Source organism: Coenobita brevimanus, chromosome 30, assembly GCF_032717465.1.
Source record: "Coenobita brevimanus isolate Jiangsu-jjx chromosome 30, ASM3271746v2, whole genome shotgun sequence".
Lineage (NCBI taxonomy): Eukaryota > Metazoa > Arthropoda > Malacostraca > Decapoda > Coenobitidae > Coenobita > Coenobita brevimanus.
The window spans coordinates 8,176,519-8,202,416 of record NC_136983.1 but is presented as its reverse complement, the minus strand read 5'-3'; the positions used below and the strand labels follow the sequence as shown (position 1 = coordinate 8,202,416).

Genomic DNA, 25,898 nt, shown 5'->3' with positions numbered 1-25,898 from the left:
ACCGAGACAGCTCAGCAGCATCGCTCCTCCTTGCTATTTTATTTTTCCACTGCTTTAACCATTTTTTTTTTTTTTACCATTATTCCTATTATCCTATCTTCTTCTCATTCTCATTTTCTTCTCTCCGGTCCATCTCATTTTTCATCAACTTTCCTCTTCCCTTTACCCGACTTAATTTATGTTTCCTTTCATCCTTTCCTTTTTCTATGCTTCCTGTCATTCCCTCGTTCCCTCCACTTCCATAGTCAGTTCTACCCTCCCGGCAATTTCCTTTTCCTTTTCTTTTTTGTGTTTTCCCTCTTCCCCACTCCCTCCCTTTCCTTTATTTCTTTGTTTTTCCTCTTCCCTTTTACCCTATGAAATTCTTTATTCCCTGTTCCCTCTTCTTTCGTTTCTTTAGACCTCTCTCTCTCTCTCTCTCTCTCTCTCTCTCTCTCTCTCTTAAACTCTGCCGCCATCTGTGAGGTAGTGAACATAGTTTTATGTATTTCCTCCTCCTTCCTTCTTTCATTCTTCTTCTCTTTCATCTCGTTCCCTTCCCTTCCTTTCCTCTCCTCTGCTTCCATTCTTCTCCTTTCCCTTTCTGTATCCTTTAGTGTTTCTCTTTTTTCATTCTGATTTCCTTCCCGTCTAATTACGTTTTTCTTCGCATTTTTCTCTTCGCCATTCTCTTCTTTATTATCCTCTTCCTCTCTCCTTTTTCTTTCTTTTCTCACTCCGTTGTAATTTCCTCCTTTCCTGTCATTACCCTTTACTCCTTTATTCTTTCCATGATCTCTTTACCAATATGGGGAATTACCTGAAAAATGCATTAAATAAGCATATAATTTTACGAAAATTTGAATAACACTGGTAAGGATACATGAATTTTTCTGAAACCTTTGCCCTATATATAGACCTGCTGATCGTCTTGAAGCAAAGAAAACACTAAACAGGAGACCTTCGAAGGACATTAAATTTTACCTGAAGGCTATACTATGGAGGAGCATTTTCGTACAACTGTTCAGTAAAATGCAATATATAAACTGCAGGAGCAGACGTCTCAGTTTTGAGGGTAGAAATATATTTATCTTTCTGTGTTTTAATCAAGAATATGAATAGGGGAGAAATGACTCTTGAACGAGCAGTGAAAGTATTTCATTGCCTACTCTCTCTCTCTCCCTCTCTGAGATAGTGTGAGAGAGAGAGAGAGAGAGAGAGAGAGAGAGGTAAGTGCCTGTTTATGGTCCACCATCTGGGCTGCTCACGTAGCTCTCAGGCTCCATTACCTCGTGGACGGGAGACCTAGAAACTCATCAGTAAAAAAAGGTGTTGCACATTTTTACGAGAAAATTCCTGGTGCTCAATATATCCTGAACTTCTCTTATGCCTTATGCCTTTACTACAAGACTTTTGTTCCAAGCTAAATAAAATAATCCACACACAGCAGTAATATTCATGATATTGTTCTGTTAACCAAGTTACTGTGCATTTTTCAGGGTATAAGAAGCCTGTGTGCATGACATTCGAGAAAAAGCTGAAGTACTGAGAGTCAGGCAGCATATCGAGGACGAGCTGCAGTGAATAATAGAGGCTTGGAGTATATCCTGAAAGACAGAACTGCTGCCATAACATCCACAAGTCATATAATGCCAGTAAAGAGAGTGTTTGGTAATGGAGTATGAGTTAATCATTAAGTTCCTAAAGGTATTTTTATTCGTCAGACTACCTTTAAGTTATTGCACATTGCACACACACACACACACACACACACACACACACACACACACACACACACACACACACACACACAGCTAGCAATTGGTAAGAGTGCGACTCACAGATATATGCAGTATATACTATGAAGTGCTCTCAATTCACAGAATTTATGTGTCACTCTGATGCAGTAAAGCCCCATTCACACTGCAGGTACGACTTGTCACAAACCTGAAAATCGCGAAACCAGTCCCCGACCACGGAGGTCTCCGAGCAGTCGTGCCACCGATCGGCTACCGGTGGTCATCCAGTGTCCGTCCAGTGTCCGTCCAGTGGACGGCCGAACGGCGACCATGGCCAGGTACACACAAGTCAAGACACCGACGGGTGGCCGGCCGGTCGTCGGCAGGTCGCCGACAAACAGCGGCCGGTCCGCGTCCTGTTGCAGTTTAGACCGTGACCACTAGACCGACACCAGCCGCGGATTGGCCAGCAGCTGGTCTCGGTCCAGCCCACCACCTGTCGCTTGACCAATTGCCGGCTGGACGGCGGCCAGACTTCAACCACCACCTCAGACAGGAGGCTTGTGGATGGCTGCTGCCGCAGTCCAGTCGTTGCCTTGACGGAGTGCAGACGGCCACCGCACTGAGTGGGCGGCGACCGGCCTCCATCCAGATGGCAACCACCGCATAAAAATCAGGTGTCGCCAACCAGTCATAGTCCGTGAGGCCTCAGTCACGCTGCAGGTATGACTTATCGCCAACCACCTGCGTCCTGCAAGTCGTGGGTGGTTTTGGTGAGGTTTACGTCTTCATATGTCTCGGTCTAGCCACAGGCTACCATGGCGACCTAAAACTCGTCGCGAAGTTTTTCATGCTGCCCGAAAAACCTCCCCACGACCATCGATGTCGTGGCACGGAAGCCGCCCGGTGGGCGGCTGGACTGCATCTGGCCAGCTTACGGACTGCAACTGGTCGGCGACACCTGATTTTTAAGTGGTGGTTGCCACCTGGACGAAGGCCGGTCACCGCCCGCTCTGTGCGGTGGCCGTCTGCACTCCGTCAAGGCGACGACTGGACTGCGGCAGCCGCCACCCACAAGCCCCCTGTCTGAGGTGGTGGTTGAAGTCCGTCCGCCATCCAGCTGGCGATTGGTCGAGCGACAGGTGGTGGGCTGCACCGAGACCAGCCGCCGGCCAATCCGCGGCTGGTGTCGGTCTAGTGGTTGCGGTCTAAACTGCAACAGGATGCGGACCCGCCACCGTTTGTTGACAGCCTGCCGGCAACCAGCTGGTGTCTTGACCTGTGTGTACCTGGCCATGGTCGCCGTTCGGCCGCCCACTGGACGAACGCTGGACGGACACTGGATGACCACCGGTAGGCGATCGGTGGCATAACTGCTCGGAGACCTCCGTGGTCGGGGACTGGTTTCGCGATTTTCATGTTTGCGACAAGTCGTACCTGCAGTGTGACTGGGTCTTATGCCAGCCAGACGCAGTCCAGCCGCCCACCGGGTGGCTTGCATGCCACGACATCGGTGGAGGATTTTCATGCAGCATGAAAAACCTCGCGACGATTTTTTGGTCGCCATGGTGGCCTGCGGCTAGACCGAGACATATGAAGACTGGTCGTAAACCTCTCCAAAACCACCCACGACTTGCAGGTCGCTGGTGGTTTGCGATAGGTCGTACCTGCAGTGTGACTGGGGCCTAAGTAAAACACGCACAACCACCAAACATCGGACGTCCTGGTGAGGACCAGAAGCTACAAATACCTGATGCATACCGTGGCAACTGTGCATGGGTAGCTGATGAGGCCACAGACTCATCACCCACTAGGATCTTTCGACAATACATGTGGGAAGGGGAGGGGGGACATGGAGCAAAGTCCCTCAGGCCCGCAGCTTATGTACTGTCGTTCATCTTACTCCATCCACAGTTAAGCGTCTCTGAGGTAACCCCGCTTCCCCGGTCTCCATACTTTGGGGTGAAATTTCCTAGTGGCCAAAGTGTCCGTGGGTTGAACGAGCATGATTTCATCACCTGAACATGCACACTGGTCGCTTAAAACACTGTTGGTTCGGGTAACTTTTGATCCTCTTCGCCTACATAAAAACGCGTCTAAGCTCGTCTCATTCACATAAATAGTCTGAAAAAGGAAAGGTCTACAGGAATGTAATGCCTCATTTAAAAAAAACAAACAAATAAACAATTGCTGACAGACAGGACCACTCTTGCAGGTGTTCCTCCATCTAAAAATATATTCTTACCTGAATAAAATCACCTGTAAATAGCAAGAATAAAGTAAAGACGTACTCATAGTGATGTAGTTAAGGGTGACGCATACGACGGTGAACTCACATTCTTTCAACTCTTGGATTTAGCCCTTGCAGAGCACGTGGACATCTTTCTTCTTTTTCATTTAGCACCAATAGTTGTGACCCCGGGTTGATCTGCATGTGAAGCCAGTGGACTGCAGGCTGAAACTGAGCCTTTCATGCAGACCACCATCCTCCTTTCAAGGAACAGGGAAGAAATGAGGAATGTTTTTATATGCGGGTAGTTCCACCATCCAGTTATATAGGTGTCACCATGTGAAGGCATCCCTCTCATGCACATTTTTCATCCAACCACCGTCAAACTATTTCATTCAGCGTAGCGAAATGGCTAAATGATGGCTAAATCAGACTCTCTAGTTCAAAAAGTCAATTCTAAATATTATCCTCGGGAGACAGCAAGAATAACATGAAAACAACGTACTTGGGATAGGGGACGTCTTCTGTGTGAGTCTGGAGATTTCGCAACATCTCCCTAGAGACCTCTTCTGTACATTACACTTGAACATCCTCCTGTTTGTAGTTGCTGTAAAACATGTCAGTATCGAAATGTTACACGTAGCATGGAAAAGATATTGTAAATGTGTAATACGGAAATTAAATCGCGAACGAAATTACTACAAAACCTGCTATGCTACCTGGAATAGGGCAATAACGCTCACACACGTTCTCACCCAGCTCGTGGGGTTAACGAGCTGGGAGAAGAGGCAAACGACACGGAAAACAGAACAAAGGTGCTTATGGTTCTGGCTAAGTAGGGATAATAATTAGGGGCTTAAATGAATCTCATTAGTACTCGGATATTTCATTGCTGTATGAGTCTTGGTATTTCTGATCTTAATATTACTTTGTTGTATACTGATCATGGATCTCATGCACCGTATCTGTTCGTTCCAAAACATAATCTTGCTAGTGCATTACATGCATTATATATACGTATTGTTTTTCCTGCTGCAGATTTGTGAAAGCCTTATCCAAATGTAAGGTCCGAAATGAAGTTTGGATGGTGACAATGCTTATGATGAGCTTTGTGAAGTGATATCAGTAATGAAATGATCCTTCTTGGAATACACAGTATATTGATGGTTCTGGATCAGTAGGTGGGTTGAGCTAAGCCAGCAGATGCATCGCTAATATATAATGATAATAGTAATAATAATAATAATGATAATAATAATAATAATAATAATAATAATAATAATAATTACAATTATTATTATTATTATTATTATTATTATTATTATTGCTATTTCTCATTCCAGCAGATGAATTCCAAATATTGTGTGTGTGTGTGTGTGTGTGTGTGTGTGTGTGTGTGTGCTGATGTTAATTCTGATATATTTGCTGATCTACATAATTGTATGTGTCGTTTGTGCTGATGTTAATTCTGATATAATTGCTGATCTACATAATTGTAATATCCTACACCTCCTTCTGGATGTGAAGTCAGTGGCGATGCTTCTGCTGCTGCTGATTTGGATGATGATGATGATGATGATGGTGGTGACGATGAAGATGACAATAAGGATACTGACAGCGATGAAGATGACAACGGCGAAGACGATGCCGATGACAATGACGAAGCCCTTAACGTCTCTGTGTAACTGTTAAATTCTGGCTCCGCAGTACATAAATCTGACACTTGGAGTCGTGCTGTTAAACAAAAATGCGGAGACCAGTAGTCGCCCTCGATGGTAAGGGAAATACTTAAATAAACTGCGATATCCCCATTCGTGAGATGACATATTTGTGCCATCAATGAATGTCAAAATCAACTGGATAAAAAATGTGAAATACAAGATGGTTGTTCATAATCGCTTTCATATACAAATAATATAATAAAATACTATGAATCAATGTTCTTGTGCCGACAAATTTGCCCTCACCCCATGCCACAACTGTGACTAAGTATACTAACAAACTGTGGAGTCCAGTAGTGGAGCGCACTGATGACACAATTAACCCCTTAGTTTCTAGAGTTGCTGTGCGAGGGATTTCTCTGGAAGGGTGCTATGCGCACCGCTGTCCTCCTGTCGGCTCATAGTCGCAAAGCTCATATTTCCCTACCCGGGGGTCCCCTTCTTTTTTAAATTTTGAAAACGCTCAATTCCGTCCCATATTGAGGACACTGGGCGAGGTTAATGTGAATGTTACATTTTTTTAAGTTGTAATCATAGACTATTATGGCCATTTAATTAAAAAAAAAAAAGATAGAGACCTAGAATCGCACGAGACGCCAATCGATATGTTTAAACAAAATGTGGAATCCTCATTTCTGGGATGCCACATTTATGCGAGCCTTGATTTTTTTTCTTTGTGCCCCTGACTCTGGGTAAAAGTTTCAGGGCCTAATTCAAGCCCCAGTAGTCCTCCTACACATCTCCACATGTCACCACTCCGGCACTAACACCCACCGACCATACTGAATACATGCTAGGGCTGTCTCATACAGGACTGGTGTACAGGTATTAGCTGGAGTATTTTTACGACATGTCGGCGGGTGTTCTGGTAGATCAGTAAAGTCTGCTTTTATGAAATTCAGATCCTTAAATTGTTCCCTGTCCCAGCCGGGATTCGATCCTGGGACCAGTGTTGCAGACTACCTTTCCACCGAGTCAGGCACCGCCTCACCTAAATCACTGGGAAAAAAATGAAGCGGGAGAAGGTTCTCCACAAACGTGTTCAGATATAAACCGTGTAATGATATACCATAAAACGACTCTTATCGTAACATCCAAATCCATAATTGTGACTAAGCACACGGACATTCTGTGGATTTCAGTTGTGAAATGAGCAGATCGCACAAAATGTGTAACACCTCAATATTGTTTACACAATGCACCACAAGTTGTGGACAAGGTATTACTTCACTGACTACTGCAATGAAAGAACGTCATTTTCTAGTAACTTCATCCTGTTACCAGGCCTATAACTCAGGCCCGTGTCAGAGATGGGAGATACTGGAAGGTAAATCTGTTCCTTCCTGTTAGAAGACTTTTCTTTAAACTGAGTAAGATATCGTCAGGCGGATTGAAAAATTAATAAAGGTGAAACACTCACGCTGCAAAAGTAAGTCTTTATTCTCATTGGCATAGAAGACCTCGTCATACTCTTCTTTAAGGTATCTATACATGTTAGATCCAAATGTTTTCTTGTGAAACATTTCATAGTCTTTCATACTGATATATTTTCAATCAGTGACCTGCTAGAGTATATTAGCCGTTTTATATTAAAGACATCGGTTTAAATTTTTAAATACCATGAAGAGTATATTCGACTTGGCAGAACTTTTAAAAATAGGGTAGGAAACATAGACACTGTAAATGATTCAGTGTCAGAGATCCTTCCTAATAAGAAATAAATCATATCATCACCAAGAAAGAAAAACTAAGATCTTGCATCATGTCAATGGAGCTAACCAACAGCATCAAACAAACCAACACTATGCATTAAAATATACAGCACTATGCAGCACCATGAACACTATATTACTTGCATTCACAGTCTCTCTCTCTCTCTCTCTCTCTCTCTCTCTCTCTCTCTCTCTCTCTCTTTCTCTCTCTCTCTCTCTCATTAACACACTGTTACCCGTAATACAGTTATTCCAAACACACGATCACTGGGGATATAAACAGTACCGCACCCAGCCCCACCAGACATAAAATACTATTAAAAGATATATAACGCTGTTCAGTTTTGATACTGGCGGCAGGTTTTCATGTGCAAACTGTACAGTAAAACCTATTGGATAGTGATCATATTAGTCTGGCACAATCGTCGCTATCCATGAAACCGCTATCTTTGGGGCAAACTTCTTACCTAAATATATCAAAATAGTCTGGAGCTTTTTACAATTCACCCCATTTTTCCGTTTTCAGCCATATATAACATGTATAATGTTTGCAAAATGAAGACTAGTGCATATTAGACATGAAAGAAGGATACATAAGCTTACTTTTTATTGGTTTGGAGAGTTGTTTATTGAATATGACACACTAGAAGTTGACTTGGGGTCTACTGGGGGCTGGGGCAGGGGCGAACTTGCTCTCGCCCTCCCATACATTCACTTTCAATGCCTGCCCCCCATTGATGTGCCTCTTGATCTATCCTCATCGCCTCTCTCTCCTCCTCGTCATCAAGCCCCTCAAAGACAATTTCCTCATCAGTAACAACAGGTGGAGTATCTGGATCATCTGTGTCATTCACTACAGCTTGTCTCGCTGCCTCACGCCCTGCATTCTCCTTTCTCATGAAACTGATGATAAGTGACTGCTGCCTCGCCTGGATCTTCTCATTGAACTTCTTGTTGATGATACTGGTGAGTTTGTTGAGGTGCTGCATAGCTTCATCATGGGTGTCAAACCTCAGGTTGTTTATCTTTTCATGAAACTCTCCCAACATTCCTAGCAGTGCTGAGAAGTCTTTTGTCGTTGGTTCACCCTCCTATGGTTCATCTCGGTCTTGAACACCTCCATCTTCTCTTTCCTCGTCCTCTGCCGGCCAGGTGGTGGCTATCCATGTGGTGGTTCTCGCTATCCGCCGTGCATGGGGGTTTTTATATCCTGTCGCTACCCCTGAAACCGCTATCCAAAATTCCGCTACCCGAGGGGTACTACTGTAATTAACCCTACCGCCTGTTCGTTTTCATGTACAAACATCACTAATTTTGATGTTGTAAAATGAGTTACATAACCATTTAAATACGGCCAATCAATATATTTATTTCAAAAAATTAAACATGGATTGGCAAAGGGATTTTATAATGTTTAATGTACTTATATATATATATATATATATATATATATATATATATATATATATATATATATATATGTATGTATATAAGCACTTTGAGAAGAGACTGGAACTTCTTTACAGTCGAATTCTCAATTGATAAGACGTAATGAAATAAAGTGAAACACGGAAAAACGAAAAAATGGAAAACACATAAACGGAAAAGTGGAACGTATAATAACGTTAAAATGGCACATGTAAAAACGTATAAATGCATGCGTAAAAAATTATAAATGGAAGCATAAAGGCATAAAAAGCCCATAAATGATATTTGCCCAAACACAGAAATGGACATGTAAAACGTAAAGAATGGGTTCAATAAGCGTATTAAAAGCAATTCAACCTGAAAAATCGCAAAAGGGGAAGATGTAATGGCTTAAAACAGGGACATGTGACAACGTGAAAAATAGGACTCGTCCAGACCTAAAAATGGAACATATGAAAATTTACTGCAAACAATCAGTTCGTTCATGCTTTAGCGCACGGGTGGAAGAGGGTATATTTAATAACTATAGACATAACTGAACCTCTCATGATTTTTAATACTCAAGTTACCTAGTCTTTTTATTGCTAGATTAAGTAATTAGACTATGTATTGGTAGATGGACAGATACGCAGATGAATTAAAAATATATAGATTGATCGACAGATGGACACCTGGACAGATAGATAAACAGATTTTCATACTGAGTGAGCGGAGCGCATATCAGAACTCTCATTTGAACGCAATCTGTTTCCGTCACTCATGGAATCACTCCTGATCATGCAGGTTGTCATTCTGAAACTACAAAAAGTGGAGGAAATAGACTAGAGCCTCGAAGGTATGTTTTTTAATATTATGTTCTCACTACTTACAAATGCTATTATTAACATCGGAGAACCTCATGCAGTAACGAGGTCTTTCAAATAACTTTCAGTCCCACGATTTTTGTTTATAGGTAATTATTGCTAAGAACAAACGACTTATTAATTTTGCAGAATAATCTACAACAACAGGGCTAGAAACTGATTTTATTAGCAATTTCAGAACGTGATATCGATCCCAAAGTAAAAAAAAAAAAAAACTTTAAGGTGCCAAATTATAGTTGTCACTGGATTGAATGGGTTAGTATTTAGTCACAAGGTGTTTTGTCAGTGCCGGGCAAAATCGTTCGACATTAGCCACAGTATAATTAATAAATCGTCCGCCAATGTTTTAGGCCTTATCTCTGCCAACCTGGAAGGCTGCAATCTCATTTACAGGAGTAGACTGTAGCACCAGTCGAGTAGGGCAGTACTACCAAGGTGAATGGAAAGCCAATGACAGGGAGAGCTGGAGCTCCCGTTTCATCAGCCCTCAGGACTAGTTCCTGACCATCCCCCTTTGCTGAACTTTTTCAGTGTTTCAGTTACACAGAAAGTAGGCCAGCATGCTTTCTAATACCAGTTTCTCTAACAGTCAACATCAATCTACACGTACCTTACACACTACACTACCATCTCAAAATTAAAGAAAAATGGCAAACAGTAACCACGCCTTGGAGCCCCCAGGGGGGGGGGACCATAAATGCCCCCACTATCCCCCCCTCTCCCAACGATGACTCTACATGCCTGGAACCACTGTCTGACTCACATCTTCATTTCTGTATCATTCGCGGCCTTTCCTCTAACTTTCTCTCTGTTGCACACCACCTCTCCTCCTCTAACCTCACCTTCTCTTCTTAACAGAGACTCACGTGTCTGAGGTAACTGACAGCAAACCCTTTCAGTATCCTCCTACTTTCTCTATACCGGTACTCTTTTCAAAGCCAAAGGTGGCTGTTGTGTATATGTACACAACGACCTATCTTGTTCTCATGTTCCTGAACATGCTTCTCCTGAAATCTCTACTCTCTGGCTTTGGCTCTTCTATCATTCTCTGACTAAATATATCTGCACTGTTTACTTCTCTCCTAATTCTACTTACTATCAAAAATTCATCGACTGTCTTACCTCTATGATGGAACACATTCCATCCATTTCTCCTTTCTCTGAAATGTCCATTCTAGACATTTCAATGTTCACCACCACCTTTGTCTCTCCTCTCCTTTCACTGATCCACCTGGTGAAGCCTACATCTTTTCTATCCTTAATGACCTAGAGCAGCTTGTACAGCACCCTACCTGTATCCCTGACCGTCTTCGAGAGAGCTCCAACATACTTGACCTTTTCCTTACATCTAATCCTTCTGCTTACACTGTTCTTTTCTCTCCGTTGGGCTCCTCCGATCATAACCTTATTACCTTAACCTCTCCTATCGCTCCGGTACGGCCTGTGAACCCTCCAAAGAAACGACATCTGTGGCACTTTGGAGCTGCGGATTAGGAGGTCTTCAGGCAGTACTTCTTTAGTTGTCCCTGGAATGATTATTGCTTTCATGGCCGGGAGCCGTATAGGTGTGCCCTGCGCATTACAGAGGTTATTCTCTCGGGCAAGGAAGCATTCACTCCTTTCTCATATCCTCTGACTAATGAAAGAAAGCCTTGGTTTAATCACGCTTCTTCTAATGCTGTCTGCAACAAGGAGAGGGTTTTAAAAGGTACCGAAACTAACCCACCCCTGAATCACATCTTTTAGATGTTTCTTCCCGGAATTGTGCTACGTCTGTTCTTCGCTGTGCTAAAAATAATTTCATCCGTACTAAACGCTCTCAACTCTCCAACTCGAGTTCTTCCAGCTCCTTCTGGTACCTTACCAAAAACCTTTCTAACAACTTTACCTCATCATCCTTCCCTCCTCTTTTCTACTCTGATGGCTCTGTAGCTATTTCGTTTACCGATAGTGCAGATCTTTTCACTCAGACTTTCTCCTCCAATTACACCTTAGACTATTCCCGTGCTGTTCCTCCATTACTTCCCCCCTCTGACTTCCTCTTGGCTGACATTAAAATTTTTTCAGCCAACGTATTTTCTGCCATCACTGGCCTCGATACTAACAAGGCCTATGTGCCTGATGGAGTCCCTCCTGTTGTCCTCAAGAACTGTGCTTCTGTTCTTACTCCCTGCCTAGGCAAACTTTTTCGCCTTTGTCATTCAACTTGTACCTTTCCTTCTTGCTGGAAGTTTGCTCTCATTCAGCCAGTCCCAAAGAAGGGTGACCATTCCCAACCCTCTAACTATCGTCCAATTGCTTTAACATCCTGTGTCTCAAAAGCTTTCGAGTCTATTCTTAACATAAAAATTTAAAGCATCTTTCCTATCACAACCTTCTTTCTGATCGTCAGTATGGGTTTCGTCAGGGATGCTCCACTGGCGATCTTCTCACGTACCTTTCAGACTCCTGGTCATCCTCCTTTCGGGACTTTGGCGAAAGCTTTGCCATTGCACTTGACATCTCAAAGGCTCTCGATCGAGTCTGGCATAAATCTTTAATTTCCAAACTGCCCTCTTACGGTTTTTATCCTTCTATCTGTGCCTTCATCTCTAGCTTCCTTTCTGGTCGTTCTATTGCTGCTGTTGAAGACAGCCATTGTTCTTCTCCTAGATATATCAACAGCGGTGTTCCTCAGGGCTCTGTTCTATCACCAACTCTCTTCCTTTGATTCATCAATGATCTAAGCTGTTCATCTAACCCTATCCACTCGAATGCTGATGATTCCACCCTTCACCTTTCCGTTCGGTTTCTGCAACATCCATCTCAGCAGTTACTGCAACAAAAAAGGGATGAGGCTATGGCACGTCCAATGTCTGACTTGGCTCGTATCTCTGACTGGGGTAAAAATAATCTTGTTGTTTTTAATGCTTCAGAGACTCAGTTTTTACAACTATCAACCCATCAAAATCTTCCACAGGAGTACCCACTAATGTTTAATATTATACAGCTCAATCCTGCATCATCCTTGAACTTGCTTGGGGTTTCATTCACTCGGGACTTCTCTTGGAAAGATCATAGTGCATCTCTCGCAAAATCTGCTTCCAAGAGATTAGGTGTGCTAAGCCGAATCCGTACCTTCTTTACCCCTGCGAAGTAGTTGACTTTATGCACGGGTTTAATTTGTCCCTGTTTAGAGTACAACTCTCATGTGTGGGGAGGCTCCCCACATACAGCTCTTCTCAATAGGGTGGAGTCAAAGGCTTTTCGTCTCATCAACTCTCCTCCTCTTACTGGCTCCCTTCAACCTCTGTCTCTTCACCGCACTGTTGCATCTTTATCTCTTTTTTATCGCTACTTCAGTGGTCACTGCTCCTCTGAACTGTCTGTTTGCATCCCTCCACCTCTACAACGGGCACGTAGCACCCGTCTGGCAACAAACTCTCATCCCTTTTCTGTCCAACTCTCTAATGCGAGAGTTAACTGTTACTCCCAGTCTTTCATTTATGCAACAGGTCAGCTCTGGAATTGTCTCCCTCTGTCTGTATTTCCTGCTGCCTATGATCTCCAGTCTTTCAAACGCAGTGTGTCCAGGCATCTCGGAATGATCGGATCTTGAACTTGGTTTACTTTTTTTTTTTTTTTTTTTTTTTTGTAGGAACTGTTTTGCAGGCTCAGCCTTTGGTTCCTTCTTCCTCGTATAGAAAAAAAAGTTGAGCCCTCGATGTTTTGAGTCACGGGGCAGTCACTAGGTGGTAACGTTGAAACTCAGTTCTTACACCTATCAACCCGACAAAATCATCCACAGGAGTACCCGCTAATGTTTAATAATATCCAGCTCAGTCCTGCTTCATCATTGAACTTGGTTGGGTTTTCATTCACTCAGGACTTATCTTGGAAAGATCATATTGCATCTCTTGTAAAATCTGCTTCTAGGAGATTGGGTGTGCTAAGCCGACTCTGTGCCTTCTTTACTCCTGCACAGTTGTTGACTTTATACAGGGGTTTTATTCGCCCCTGTTGAGAGTACAACTCTCATATGTGGGGAGGCTCCCCACATAAAACTTTTCTCAATAGGGTGGAGTCAAAGGCTTTTCGTCTCATCAACTCTCTTCCTCTTACTGGCTCCCTTCAACCTCTGTCTCATCGCCGCACTGTTGCATCTTTATCTCTTTTCTATCACTACTTCAATGGTCACAGCTTCTCTGAACTGTCTGCTTGCATCCCTCCATCTTTACAACGGGCGCGTAGCACCCGTCTAACAACAAACTCTCATGCCTTTTCTGTCCAACTCTCTAATGCAAGAATTAACCGTTACTCCCCGTCCTTCCAATATGCAACAAGTCAGCTCTGGAACTGTCTCCCTCTATCTGTATTACCTATATCGTATGTCTTTCAAACGCAGTGTGTCCAGGCATCTCGAAATGAACGGATCTTGAATTTGGCTCTCTTTCGTACTGTTTTTTTTTTTCTTGGATGGAACGATTTGCGGGCTCCTGGCCTTTGGTTCCTTCTTCTTTGCTTAAAACACACACACACACACACACACACACACACACACACACACACACACACACACACATACACACAGATACCTAAAGCTAAATACAATAAGACACGGGGTATTAGTGCTAAAAAGCAATACATTATGGTAACAACAATTAATCTCAACACAATTCCTTAGTCTGAAGAGATCAGTAACCTATCAATACGCCTGTAATAACTCCAGCCACCTTAGGAAGGTCTATGATAAGCTCCAAGGAAGTCTGTTCACCTGTGTTGTTGATGGTTTTAAAAAGGAGGACTCAGGATATGGCAATTAATAGTCATCATTTTTTCTTTCTTTCTTTTTTTACGTTTCCTACTCTGGGCAAAGGCTTCAGGGCCTATTTCTCGAGGGCAGTGACCTATCCCAAGGCCCAAGAGTCCTCCTACACCTCCACATGTCACCACTTCGGCGCTAACACCCACCATCAATTTTGAATACATGCTAAGGCTGTCTCATACAGGATTGATGTACTGGTATTAGCGGGGGTATTTTTTTGACATGTCGGCGGATCATCTGGTAGATCAGGAAAGTCTGCTCTTAGGAAATTCAAATCCTTAAACTGTTCCCTGCCCCAGCCGGGATTCGATCCTGGGTCCATTAGGACTGCAATCCGCCTCTCTACCGATTCAGCCACCGCTGAGTCAAAGCTGCTAAAGCAGGTGTTCTGTTTATTTCGTTTCTCTTGCCTATTCCCAAGGCGTGTGAGGGCATCTGCCAGCGTTACCAGTGCCTGCACTGCACAAGATAAAAAGAAATGTTAATCATTGGTATATTCACAAAAAATCCCTGGCTACGTCAGTTCAACGCGCGTGGGTACTCCCACACCCGCACTATTTGAGTGAGTTGTCCCTACAGCACAAGGGAATCGCATGGGATGCAGTGTATTGACCATCCTTTTTTATTTTGTCCCCATCACGCAGGTAGAACGTGGCACAGCTTGCGTTGACCACTCGACTTGCGAAGTGGAGCCGAGAATATCGATGAATTTGATAATGAATGACCGAATGAATTTGTTACCCACTGTGCTATACTCTGTCTACTTTGAGTTGGCACTGAACTGCCACCTCCCCATCTCAAATTAATGCTGAACGGTAGCATGAGATTAACACCAGATTATGGTGCTAGTCAGCGTATAAAGGCTTTAGAACGGTCAAAATCTCCATCATATTAAGGTGTACGAATTATGCAGGAGGTATTTTAATACTTTTCCAACTTCTGTACTTAACTCCTTTCTTTATGGACTCTTCCCCAATGTGTAAATGGAACAGAAGGGTTAAGATGACGATGACGATGAAAATGTTGTGGCTTAAGTAGGCATTATTTCCCTCAGTCCTATGACTTAATCATTGAATTTCAAGGCGATTTCCTTCATTTTACGAAAGATTTTTTATTCCTGAATGAATGGATCAGAGAACGACACGATCTTCAAGAATCCTTTCCTGTACAAGCAGTCTTTCTTATGTTGATAAACATAAGGGTGCTGAAGGGGGAAGCATTGACATAGCTCCGATTTACCTGGGCAACTCCTTTGCCTGATGTTGAAAATGTTTTTTAGCTCCAAGGATGGCGAATTGCTGTAGTACAGCGGGATCTCACTCGGATTAGTCTGGTGATACAAAACCAACAACAGCAACAGTAAAATCTTTCACCTGATTGAAATCGTTTAAAAATACCTGCCAGAAAAAAGAAGACGTTGTCTCTTGGCAACAAAGCTCTCTTTATATTTGTGATGTTACTGTATAGTTTCCTCTACCGTTCACTACTAGAGGATCTCTGAAGCGGAATAACATCGTCTGTGGGAATAAAGGGGGAAAAAAAAAATGTCGCTATCGTTCTGATGCAGGTATGTAGCACAGAGATTAAAACTTTTATATTTCAACGCTGGGGGAAAGTCGAGGGGGTCTTTCCTAAGGTAAACAACGAATGGTGATGGGTGAAACGAAATACAATACTGCTTCATTGTGCTGAAGAGACTAACCCCTTCAGTCCGAGAATAAGTTTTCGTTTTCCTTTAACTACCTCCAGACGATTTTACTTTGTTCTGGAGACAACTTTTGGAATTTGTTATAATCTTCATTAATATCCGTAGCAAATGAGGTCTTTCCCAATAAAACAAAAGAGTCTGGAAGTGGATGGAGTATAAAGAAGATGGCATCGTAATGAAGATCCAGACTTTGGGGAAGAATTAGTCTGCCGCTATACAGTACTCAACCTTACGTAGTGAACGGGATAAGGAGTTAAGGGAAGACGACTATCCTGAGCCCCTTGCAATATGGTGTGCTCATAAAACCTCCAGCTGACTCTTGGAGACTCCAGGCTTCGCGCACGTGCCCCCAGGTACCGTGATTTTCCACTAAACTTTGGTACAATCAGCTGTGAGGGAGGGAAATTGGTAATCAGGAAAGAAATGTCTGTGTGGGGTGGTATTAGGGAACAGGAAGAGGGGAAAAAAAGATGAAGAGGTGTAAGAAGAAAAAAGAAGAGGAGAATAAAGAGAAGAATAAGAGGAAGCGGTGTAGGAATAAGTAAAAAAAGATGAGGTAAGTAAAGAGAAAGAATGAGAGGAAGAGGATATGAAGAGAAAACAAGAAAACAGAGAGAAGGTGAGGACGAGGGAGAAGGAAGAAACGAGAGAATAGAAGAAAACGGGAGGGAGGAAAATGGATAGAAAAGCAAGAGGAGACATGAGAGAGAGACGGGGATAGTGCGCAAGATGGAGTGAGAGATAAAGAGGAAGAACGAAGACAAGAGAAGAGACAGAAGGAATTAAGAGAGAGAGAGAGAGTCACACCATCGCCCCTCTCGTGTCATTCGACAATGACCATATTTTTAAAAGATTTCGGTCACCACAGCGGCCACGCCACTCCTAAGCTGCAGTCCTGTCATCAAGATACGATTCGTGGCACCTCATCCTATACTATATATTTTACATATTACTACTGAATATTCCCCTTGTGAGCTGCTTATATAGTTTTAAAGTTCGGCCTGGATTAGATCAGTTACTAAGTACACGAGAATAATAAGATTTACGTTAATACACAGATTAATTTGAACGGGACGAGTAGTCACGAAATCTTCAGCCACTTACAATACAGCTCATAATCACCTCACTTGCGTCTGTGCACCCTCAGGTAGTGTTTATCAGCTCTCCCAACACTACTCTTGGTTATGATTGCTTGCTTGTGTCTACATTTGTCTTCACTCGTACAGCTTCCAAACACTTCACATTCGTATTAGAGTGATATTGAAGTGATAAAATATGAAAAAAAAAAAAAAAAAATGTGATGATACTTAAATTTAATGGAGGATCATTAATTGCAGAAAGAGATTATGCCTTTTTTTTAAATAAAGAAACCACCCTAACTAATTTTTTACAATAAACAGATCTTCATTAAATTATTACCGGTACCACAATCGCTGGTAGCTGTATGGGTGAAAATAAAGATGTAAATATTTCATTAGTAACCTAGGCTCTAGAATCTGTATGAATACTTCCTCTGGTTCACTATGTACAAACCTACTTGAGCAGAGTAGTAAATGAAATTGCCTGGTTTTACTCTCATCATCAATCAGTCTCGAGTTCGTTCGTTCGTTTGAAGATTTCATCCACCTATATTAGAGGCCGGGCCATACATTAGCCCGGTATCCAGTCTCGAGTGAATATTGAAACGAAAATAGAGAAAAAACAGTACGATATCTGGTAAAATTACTGCCATACAGGTTTTCATTTTCCTAGATTTTGGTAAATATCTCTGACAAAACTTTAGCTAATGTGCGTTTATCAGTAACGCATTTAGATTCCATTCTCGTCTTTTTTTCTTTTCTTTTTTTTCGTGTAACACCAGCTATTATCAGATTTGCGCCAGTGGGCCCAATTGTTGTTTTTGTGCTTTTTCGTAGAGAAAGTTTTGAAACAATTCATCGCCACGCTTAAATCGGTGAACGTACCCATAATCGTACAATACTCATCATTACAGTCTCTCTCTCTCTGTCTCTCTCTCTCTGTCTCTCTCTCTCGAGCACCTGGGAAAATGTGGTGCTTCATACAAAAGTTATACTGTGATGGACATTTCAGTCTCCCATCACTCTTCATTCCCTTCTCCTATGTCCCCTCCCTGTCACCCTCTCCCTGCCACCGCCTTCATAACCCCCGTTCCCTCCCGTCCCCTAGTTGTGGTCAATAGGATATCCACTGGCCCGGGAGAAAAGAGAATAACTTATAATATCTTAAACTGCCAAGCAAACATGAATGGCAATTCCCACTTGAAACTTATAATTTAAGCTTTAGGGAAGGTAAACAACCAAAATCATGGAGGAAAGCCCTTCCAGTCCCTGTACCCAAAGCTAATGGAAGACATAGACTCGTTTCTTTGCCATCATCCTTCTCCAGAATGATGGAAAAAGTAATTCTAGAGAAACTGTTGCACCCCATTGGTGATTAAGCCTAGTGATAATCTGCATGACTTTGTAAAAGGTTCACGAAAAACTGACACTGTGATTGTGTCCATCCGGTGAATCTGACTACTGCAGGGTGTTTATTGATCTCAAGGGTGCAACTCACTGAGCTAATGGAGAATGTTGTATGAATTAGCCAACATGGAAGTGCAAGGGGGAACCAATGTGCTGAGTGAGTGAGTATTTACTTGGGTGGAGGGTACAAGTACGGCACCAGGGTACACTTTCCCTCGAGAAATAACGAGTTAGGTACACCTCATGGGAGAGGACTAAGCCCTATATTGTTTAATGTGTGACTGAACAAAACTGTATATTCAAAATTAGCTCCTGGAGTTACAAAAGGTCTATATGCAGACGATATTATGCATCAGTCCTGGTGATTTCACAATATGCAAACTGGTTTAAATCATTTTAGCACATTAATACTGCACATGGGGTTCGTAACTAATGAAGAAAACGAAGTTCTAGTTTCCAGCTCTTAACAATATACATTTAACATTTTGTGAGAAAATCATAGAGTACGGAGTTTTATACACCATGAAATATATGTTTGCTTTACAGCAGAGTGTAAGGAAGCAGAGACAAACCACCTCACAACGCAATGCGCAGCACAAATGCAACCCTTGAGATCTTTCGCCTGGAGTAGTGCAGGAGCCGGTGTGCTTGTTGTACAAATAATTTACATAAGCACTATTAAATTAGGAATTGAATATGCTAGTCCAATCCTCTCGTGCCTTGATAAAGGAATATTTGATAAATCTGAAAAATTACAGAACAAAGAGATGAGAATAATTTTTGCTTGTCCAAAAAATGCCATGAGAGATGCCATGAAAATAGAGCTAGGATTACCAAGCATAAAAACAGAGTGGAGGACACTAGAATAGCAGCTACCATCACGCATACGAAAACGAGTGGGATAACAAACTCTTCAGTAATGTCAAAGACTGAATAATTAAAATCAGAGCATTCTGGAAACAAGGTAAGAGAGGATACATAATACGACTAGGTGAACATATAGAATTACACCCTACGTTGCAACCGCATACATCATGATAAACCCTAAAAAGTACCATCATGAGAAAAAAAAAAAAAAAAGGATACAGATGTAGATGTAATGCCCTTGAATAGAAAAAAAAAGTTTGGACTCTGCTGGCACGATGAAAATAATGTTTGAAAAACGTATAGATGCTTTGATAGTGGCACAGTCCACATTTATTGTGATGGATCAGTCATGAATAATATGCGAAGCAGGGTGTGGGATCCTGATAACAGACCTCAGTAATTATATGTGTTTAGAAACGGAAATTGGCTACAAATTATCAGATGGCATTTTATCAACATAAGCTGAATTGTATGCAATATCATTCGGTTCAAAAACATAGTACTGTAAAAGGTGAAGGGGATGTATGTTTCTTCTGTGACAATTGTGGGGCTCCAGCCATATGTAAAAATACAGTGCATGAACCAGTAGTCCTGGAAAGTAAAAACATTCTTCCTAAACTAATCTCAATTACTTTCTCAAAGTAACCATCTCATGTATGAATAAGTTGAAATGATTAGGTACCGGTACATGCTATAGACCAGAATGCCACAAGAAAGGACACTGTTGATTTGAATGCATCCTTGCCTTAAAACAAATAAAGACCAAAATTACTGTAGAAAAGCACAAGAGAATTGAAAATCATGAAGAACAAGAGTGCCAACAGCAACAACATGAAACATTATTTTCAGGTATCATTCAACACTGACTTTACATACTGAAGAAACACTAAATAATTGGAAAGATGCTGTATGAACAAGGTACTGGCTATGTTTACTACTGGCAGTTAGGTACTAACAACATTCACACTTATGACACATACTGTATGTCGTATCAGTAAAGTTCATGCAACCTCCACCACTATGTCTTAGAATATCTGCTAATAAACACCTACAGATATAATGATATTTACAGAGTAACAGTACAGAAAATACAGATGTTCAGTGAAGGCAAAATATGGTAGGCGAAGTATTAAGGTAAAGTAAAAAAAAATAATAATTTATAGCAGGTGAATATTGCTTTTATTTCTCCCGGACAGTATGTCTATATTAGTAATTAGTGTATGTACAGCACATACAGTGTTTAACAAGTAAGTGTAAACATGCATGTGCCGCTGTGCTTTAAATTAGTTGTATGTGTACACCCACCCCATAAAATTATCGGCACTCTTTTGGTGCGATGAAATTTGACACACCGGACGAGATCTGGTTGGTATCCTTGATCTTTTGAGCTTTCGGTCCTCATTGATGGTGGCATCGAGTGCATCATAGAACAGATTACAAAGCCATTTGTTTTGCTTATTATCACTGCCTTTAACGTTATTCGGAGAGTCTGAGTATCAACATAGGTTTCATAAAAATTATAAACTAGGATGTTGATGTGGAATCTGCAGAATAAATTGCTATTTAAGAAGTGCCACAAAAGAGCCAAAGCCACTTTCAATGTGAACACTGGTCACTCGATGCTCAAACTGTCCAGTCTGAAGCAGTTTCGTAGGCAACACTTTCATCACATTAATTGGAAATCAAGAACAGTCCCAGGTAAAAGCTGCTCCTAAAGTAAACGAATATGTCTACTGTTGACCCCTCCACGACGTTGCTATCGTCTTAGTCACATTGGTGGTATACCATTCTCAGCTTCAATATCCATGTACAATTATATTCACGTGTTATTGACTTTAATATTATAGCAATACTACGGTACATAGAGTATATACAAGGGTTGTTCATGAGTTATTTTACATAGCCTACAGGCTAGTTAGGCTGATAAAGTTTGTCATGAACCCTTTCTTAAAATGGTAATGGAGGTTGTTATTGTGTCACAATGTATCAGAAAATCCTGAGGTGGTAACCTCTGATACGACGCATGCCAAGCAGACAAATAGCACTATGATTTCTATATTATCTAATGCATAATGTTTTGCTGTTTGAGGCCTTTCTTCTAGCATTTTCTCCATTGTTATGAATTATTCGTTATCCACGACAGAACGCTATGGGAGTTATAATTTACAAGGAAAGAGAAAGCGAGAGAGTGAGAAATAGGGAGGGGAGAAAGGGGGGTAGAGGGATGGAGATACTGAGGGAGGGAGAATTAGGTGTACCAACCCTTACCATGTATTCAAAGCTTCTGCTTGCGAAGTGTATCGAAGCAAGGCGTGCCAATAATTATTTCAGTAGGTGTGCATAGGCAAAGGCACAAGCAATTTTACATGCAGTAATGCACATGTTTGCAAATGTATTATACACAAAATTACATGTATATGTGGAAATTTTAGACAATGATGGGCTCATATATATAATAAAACACAATATATAAGATTAGTACTGTTATGCTGGTAAGATTAGGGCAGTGTCTGCATCTGGAGATGTGATGACGATTTTTTAGATTTTGGCATTTCTTACATTCACTTTCTATCTTATGGTAGGAATTAGTTTTTGTTGTTATTGTTACTGCACATTGTTAATTTAGACTAAGCGTATTACTGTGTGAGAAAACGTGTTCTCTCCTAGAGCCTAGAATGTGCATTATTGCATCAGAATATCTGAGTTCTTTACTTGAATATTCTTGGCTTCTCTATAAGGGGGGAGCTCGGTGGGGAATATATGAGGGGTCGGCCTGGATTGCTGGCAATGTGGCAGAGAGTGGAGTTGTAGTCAACCACGAGTGACAGATGGAGTGAGCTGTGTTTTTCACCAGGGAACAGTCACTGAATCAGTGACAGACAGTGAGTCAAACAGTGAGAGTAATCAGTGCAGGACATAGTAGTTAAACAGAGCCAATGTGATGCTTAGTCAGCCAGCGAACAAGTAGTTTTGAGTGAAGGACATAGTTGACGTGGGAGAGAAAAGTCAGTGTTTTGCAAGTGTATCTCACCTGTACCTAGAAGTAATAAAACACAGAATTGTTCATCTGCCTTCCATTAACAGGCAATGTTCAAACCACACCAAGAAGAACAAAAGAAGGATATCATGCAATATTCAAAGCACAACAGCAAGAACAAAAGAAGCAGCAAGAAGAATGAAAGATATATATATGCATATATATATATATATATATATATATATATATATATATATATATATATATATATATATATATATATATATATATATATATATATATATATATATATATATATATATATACTCTGGCAATGTTCAGAGCACAGAAAGGAGAACAGAGTGAAGCACAAGCACAACATTATGCAAGACTAGAGGATCAACTACGTGGGCAGAGAGGGGAGATTCACTGCTACAAGAAGAATTTGAAGTGAGAGGATAGGCTTGGAATCAGGAGTTTCAGGAGGATCATGAGAAGTGTTATGGGGAGTTGCAGGATGTGACAAGGAAACAACAGGAAGTGGTGTACAACAAGGTAAAGAGAGTAAGCGACCAGGTAACAGAAGTGAGGGGTGAGGTCTCCTTTACAGTGAGGGATAAAGTGAAAAGTGAAATACACAGCGAAGTAGAGACAATAAGTGACCAAGGAAGAAAAGTGAGGGAAGAGATTACCTGTACAGCAGAGGATAGAATGAGAAGTGAAATATAGGAAGTGAGTAACAGAGTCAAATTCCTTGAACAATGTTTGGTTGAGAGTCAGCACGCAGCACACTCCTCAGGTGCCAGTGACTAGTGTACAGAGAGGGGTAGTGCGATGTTGAATCCCAAGACCACTGAATATGTCCTTGTAAGTCACAGTAGGGTTCTGTAAGACATTATGCACACAACACCTTAAAAAGTCTCAGCATGTTAATGGCAAACTGTCTTGGGAGATTTATCACAGCTAGTTTGAGCTATTGGTCAGTCAGAATGGGTGGTATGGCTAGCTTTGTGCGGTTCAGCTGGCCACCAGCCTTAAAGGATCCACAGTGGAAGTCTTTGCATAGCTGAACGAAGGAAGTTCGGATGACTACCATAGGGTGGCACTTGGAGCAGAGATGTGGGATGAAATACCAGGGAGAGGACTTTAGGTTTCAGTTCTGGATTTGTACCCGCAGGAGAGAGGAGCCTCTACAAGAACTGGCCCATAAGCTAAGGAGCTGGGCACAAGCCTACGCAGGAACCAGTTCTGGCCTCCTGATTATGCTGCTTAGGGACCAGTTCATCAATACTTGGACAGTCTCCAGCTGAAAGTTCAAGTGAAGCGGGCCAAACCAAACCAGTAAGCCTGCCGGAAGTCATGGCCAGTACTCTTAAATCTGAATCCTACTTAAAGTCCAGCTAATTAATCTTCCACCCTGACTTTAGCACTGGCTTCAAAGCATGTAAGGGCTCAGTAGTGAACACGGGTACATTTAATGACGTGTACTTCTACTTGATCAGCCCGGGCACTGAGAGGAAGACTGCCACAAGAGGAAGAGATATAGACAAAAAGATGATGGCAGCAGAATCAGCAAGATGACAAAGTGTTGGGCTTGTGGACAACAAAGACACCTGAAAAAGGACTGTATATGAGAGACCCAACAAGAGACGATGGAGCAGGCCTCTTAAGAGGGAAGCTAAGGATGCCTGGTGCAATGAGGCAGCAGCCAGCCTATCCCATGAATGCTCCATAGGTGACCTTGTGCAAGAGAGCTACGTTCAACATTTATCAAGTGGATGGCGAGATTGAAGGAGTAGCCTGCTTAATGTTTATCGACACCACATCAGAGAAGACTTTTGGCATGGCTGGATGTGGTGAATCATCAGCAGCTTCCAGAGACTTTGCAATGGCTGTGTGAAGTCACAGGGCATTGTGCTGAGCTTAGGGGAGTGGATGTCAGGATATGGATGGGATGGAGGGAAAAGAACCTGGCCATGCATATCGCCAATATCGTGGACGGCTTAGACCACCTGATGTCCCACCGCTTCCTGCATGACTTATTTAAATGCAAATGTGGCTAGGAAGAAGGAGTGTTCTGTTGCGGGCCATGGAGCATGGAGGTTTACTGGTGACGACCATACAGACTACAGGTATCTTCCCAGGGTCAGAGATGCTGCTGCCCTGCAAGATCACTGGCACACTGCACACTGCCCTGGGATTGGTGGGGCACAGGAGCCATGGCATGATAAAAGGGGAAGTGATGGAGGGCAGGACCTTGGTTTGCCCTATGACAAAGGAAATACCTGTTGTCATAGCCATTTTTTCACTTTGTCCTAGGAAGGTACATCAGGGAACAGTTGTGAGGTTGAGCCAAGAAGCTGATCAGGAGCTACCAAGCAAAGCATGCAAGAGGAGCATGGTTAAGCTCCATGAAGAACTACCCGACCACATACAGGATGTGTTTGCCAGGAGTGCCCAGTGTCTGGAGAAGCTACAGATGGAGAAGCTGAAAAGGCTTTTATTGAAATATCCTAATATATTTTCTATAGGAGACCTGGACCTGGGATGCACTGACATGAGGGAACACCACATTGACAGGGGTGATCATCGACTAATAATGCAAACCCCGTGAGGGATAGCTCCAGCCATCGCCTAGAGTTGGAGAAGGTGATGGAGGATCTACTCCAACAGGGCCTGACTGAAAGATCCAACAATCTATCTATCTATCTATCTATTGCCAGACGCCTCAATCCCGTTTGGGGTGGCCACAAACAAATCGCCTCCAAGTCGCCCTGTCCCACGCCATTTCACTGCCCTGCTCCCAACTCACAGCCCCCTCTCTCATATACCTCTCCCCCCCATCCCTCCATCACATCCTCGGCCTACCCCTCCCTCTTCCCCCCTCCACCTCGCTCACATGTACTCTCTTCGTCAGTCTTTCACCCTCCATCCTCTCCACATGGCCAAACCACCTCACTGTGTTCCTCATAACGCTTCCTATCACATCCACATCAACACCACAACGCTCCTTTATATCCTCCTTCGTCAGCCTGTCTCTCCATGTGACTCCACAGACTCCTCTTAAATAACTCATTTCCACTGCTCTCACTCTTGACTTGTGTCCTTCCAACAACGTCCAAGCTTCACTTCCGTACATTAGAGTTGGTATCACAATACTGTCATGTAGTAACTTTTTCACTTCCATGCTCACTTCCCTGTTTCTTATCACTGCTTTCAAAGAACCAGCAACCTTTCTTCCCTGCTGCACCCTTTCAAGCACTTCACCCTCCAAACCTCCATCCTTACTCACTACACTACCCAGGTACTTAAACGTACTCACATTTTCCAATTCCTCACCATCCAACCTCGCTGTACATTCACTGACTTCACCTTTCTCAAAGA

The 25,898-nt window shown here is 42.4% G+C and overlaps 1 protein-coding gene across 1 annotated transcript; it reads left to right on the top strand.

The window, feature by feature from the left end:
* The first annotated feature begins 24,603 nt into the window (after positions 1–24,603).
* Positions 24,604–25,128, top strand: LOC145395211 (uncharacterized). The gene has a single exon (XM_080268899.1). It carries the CDS (start codon positions 24,604–24,606, stop codon positions 25,126–25,128), a length of 525 nt encoding a protein of 174 aa, XP_080125025.1.
* The last annotated feature ends 770 nt before the right edge of the window (positions 25,129–25,898 follow it).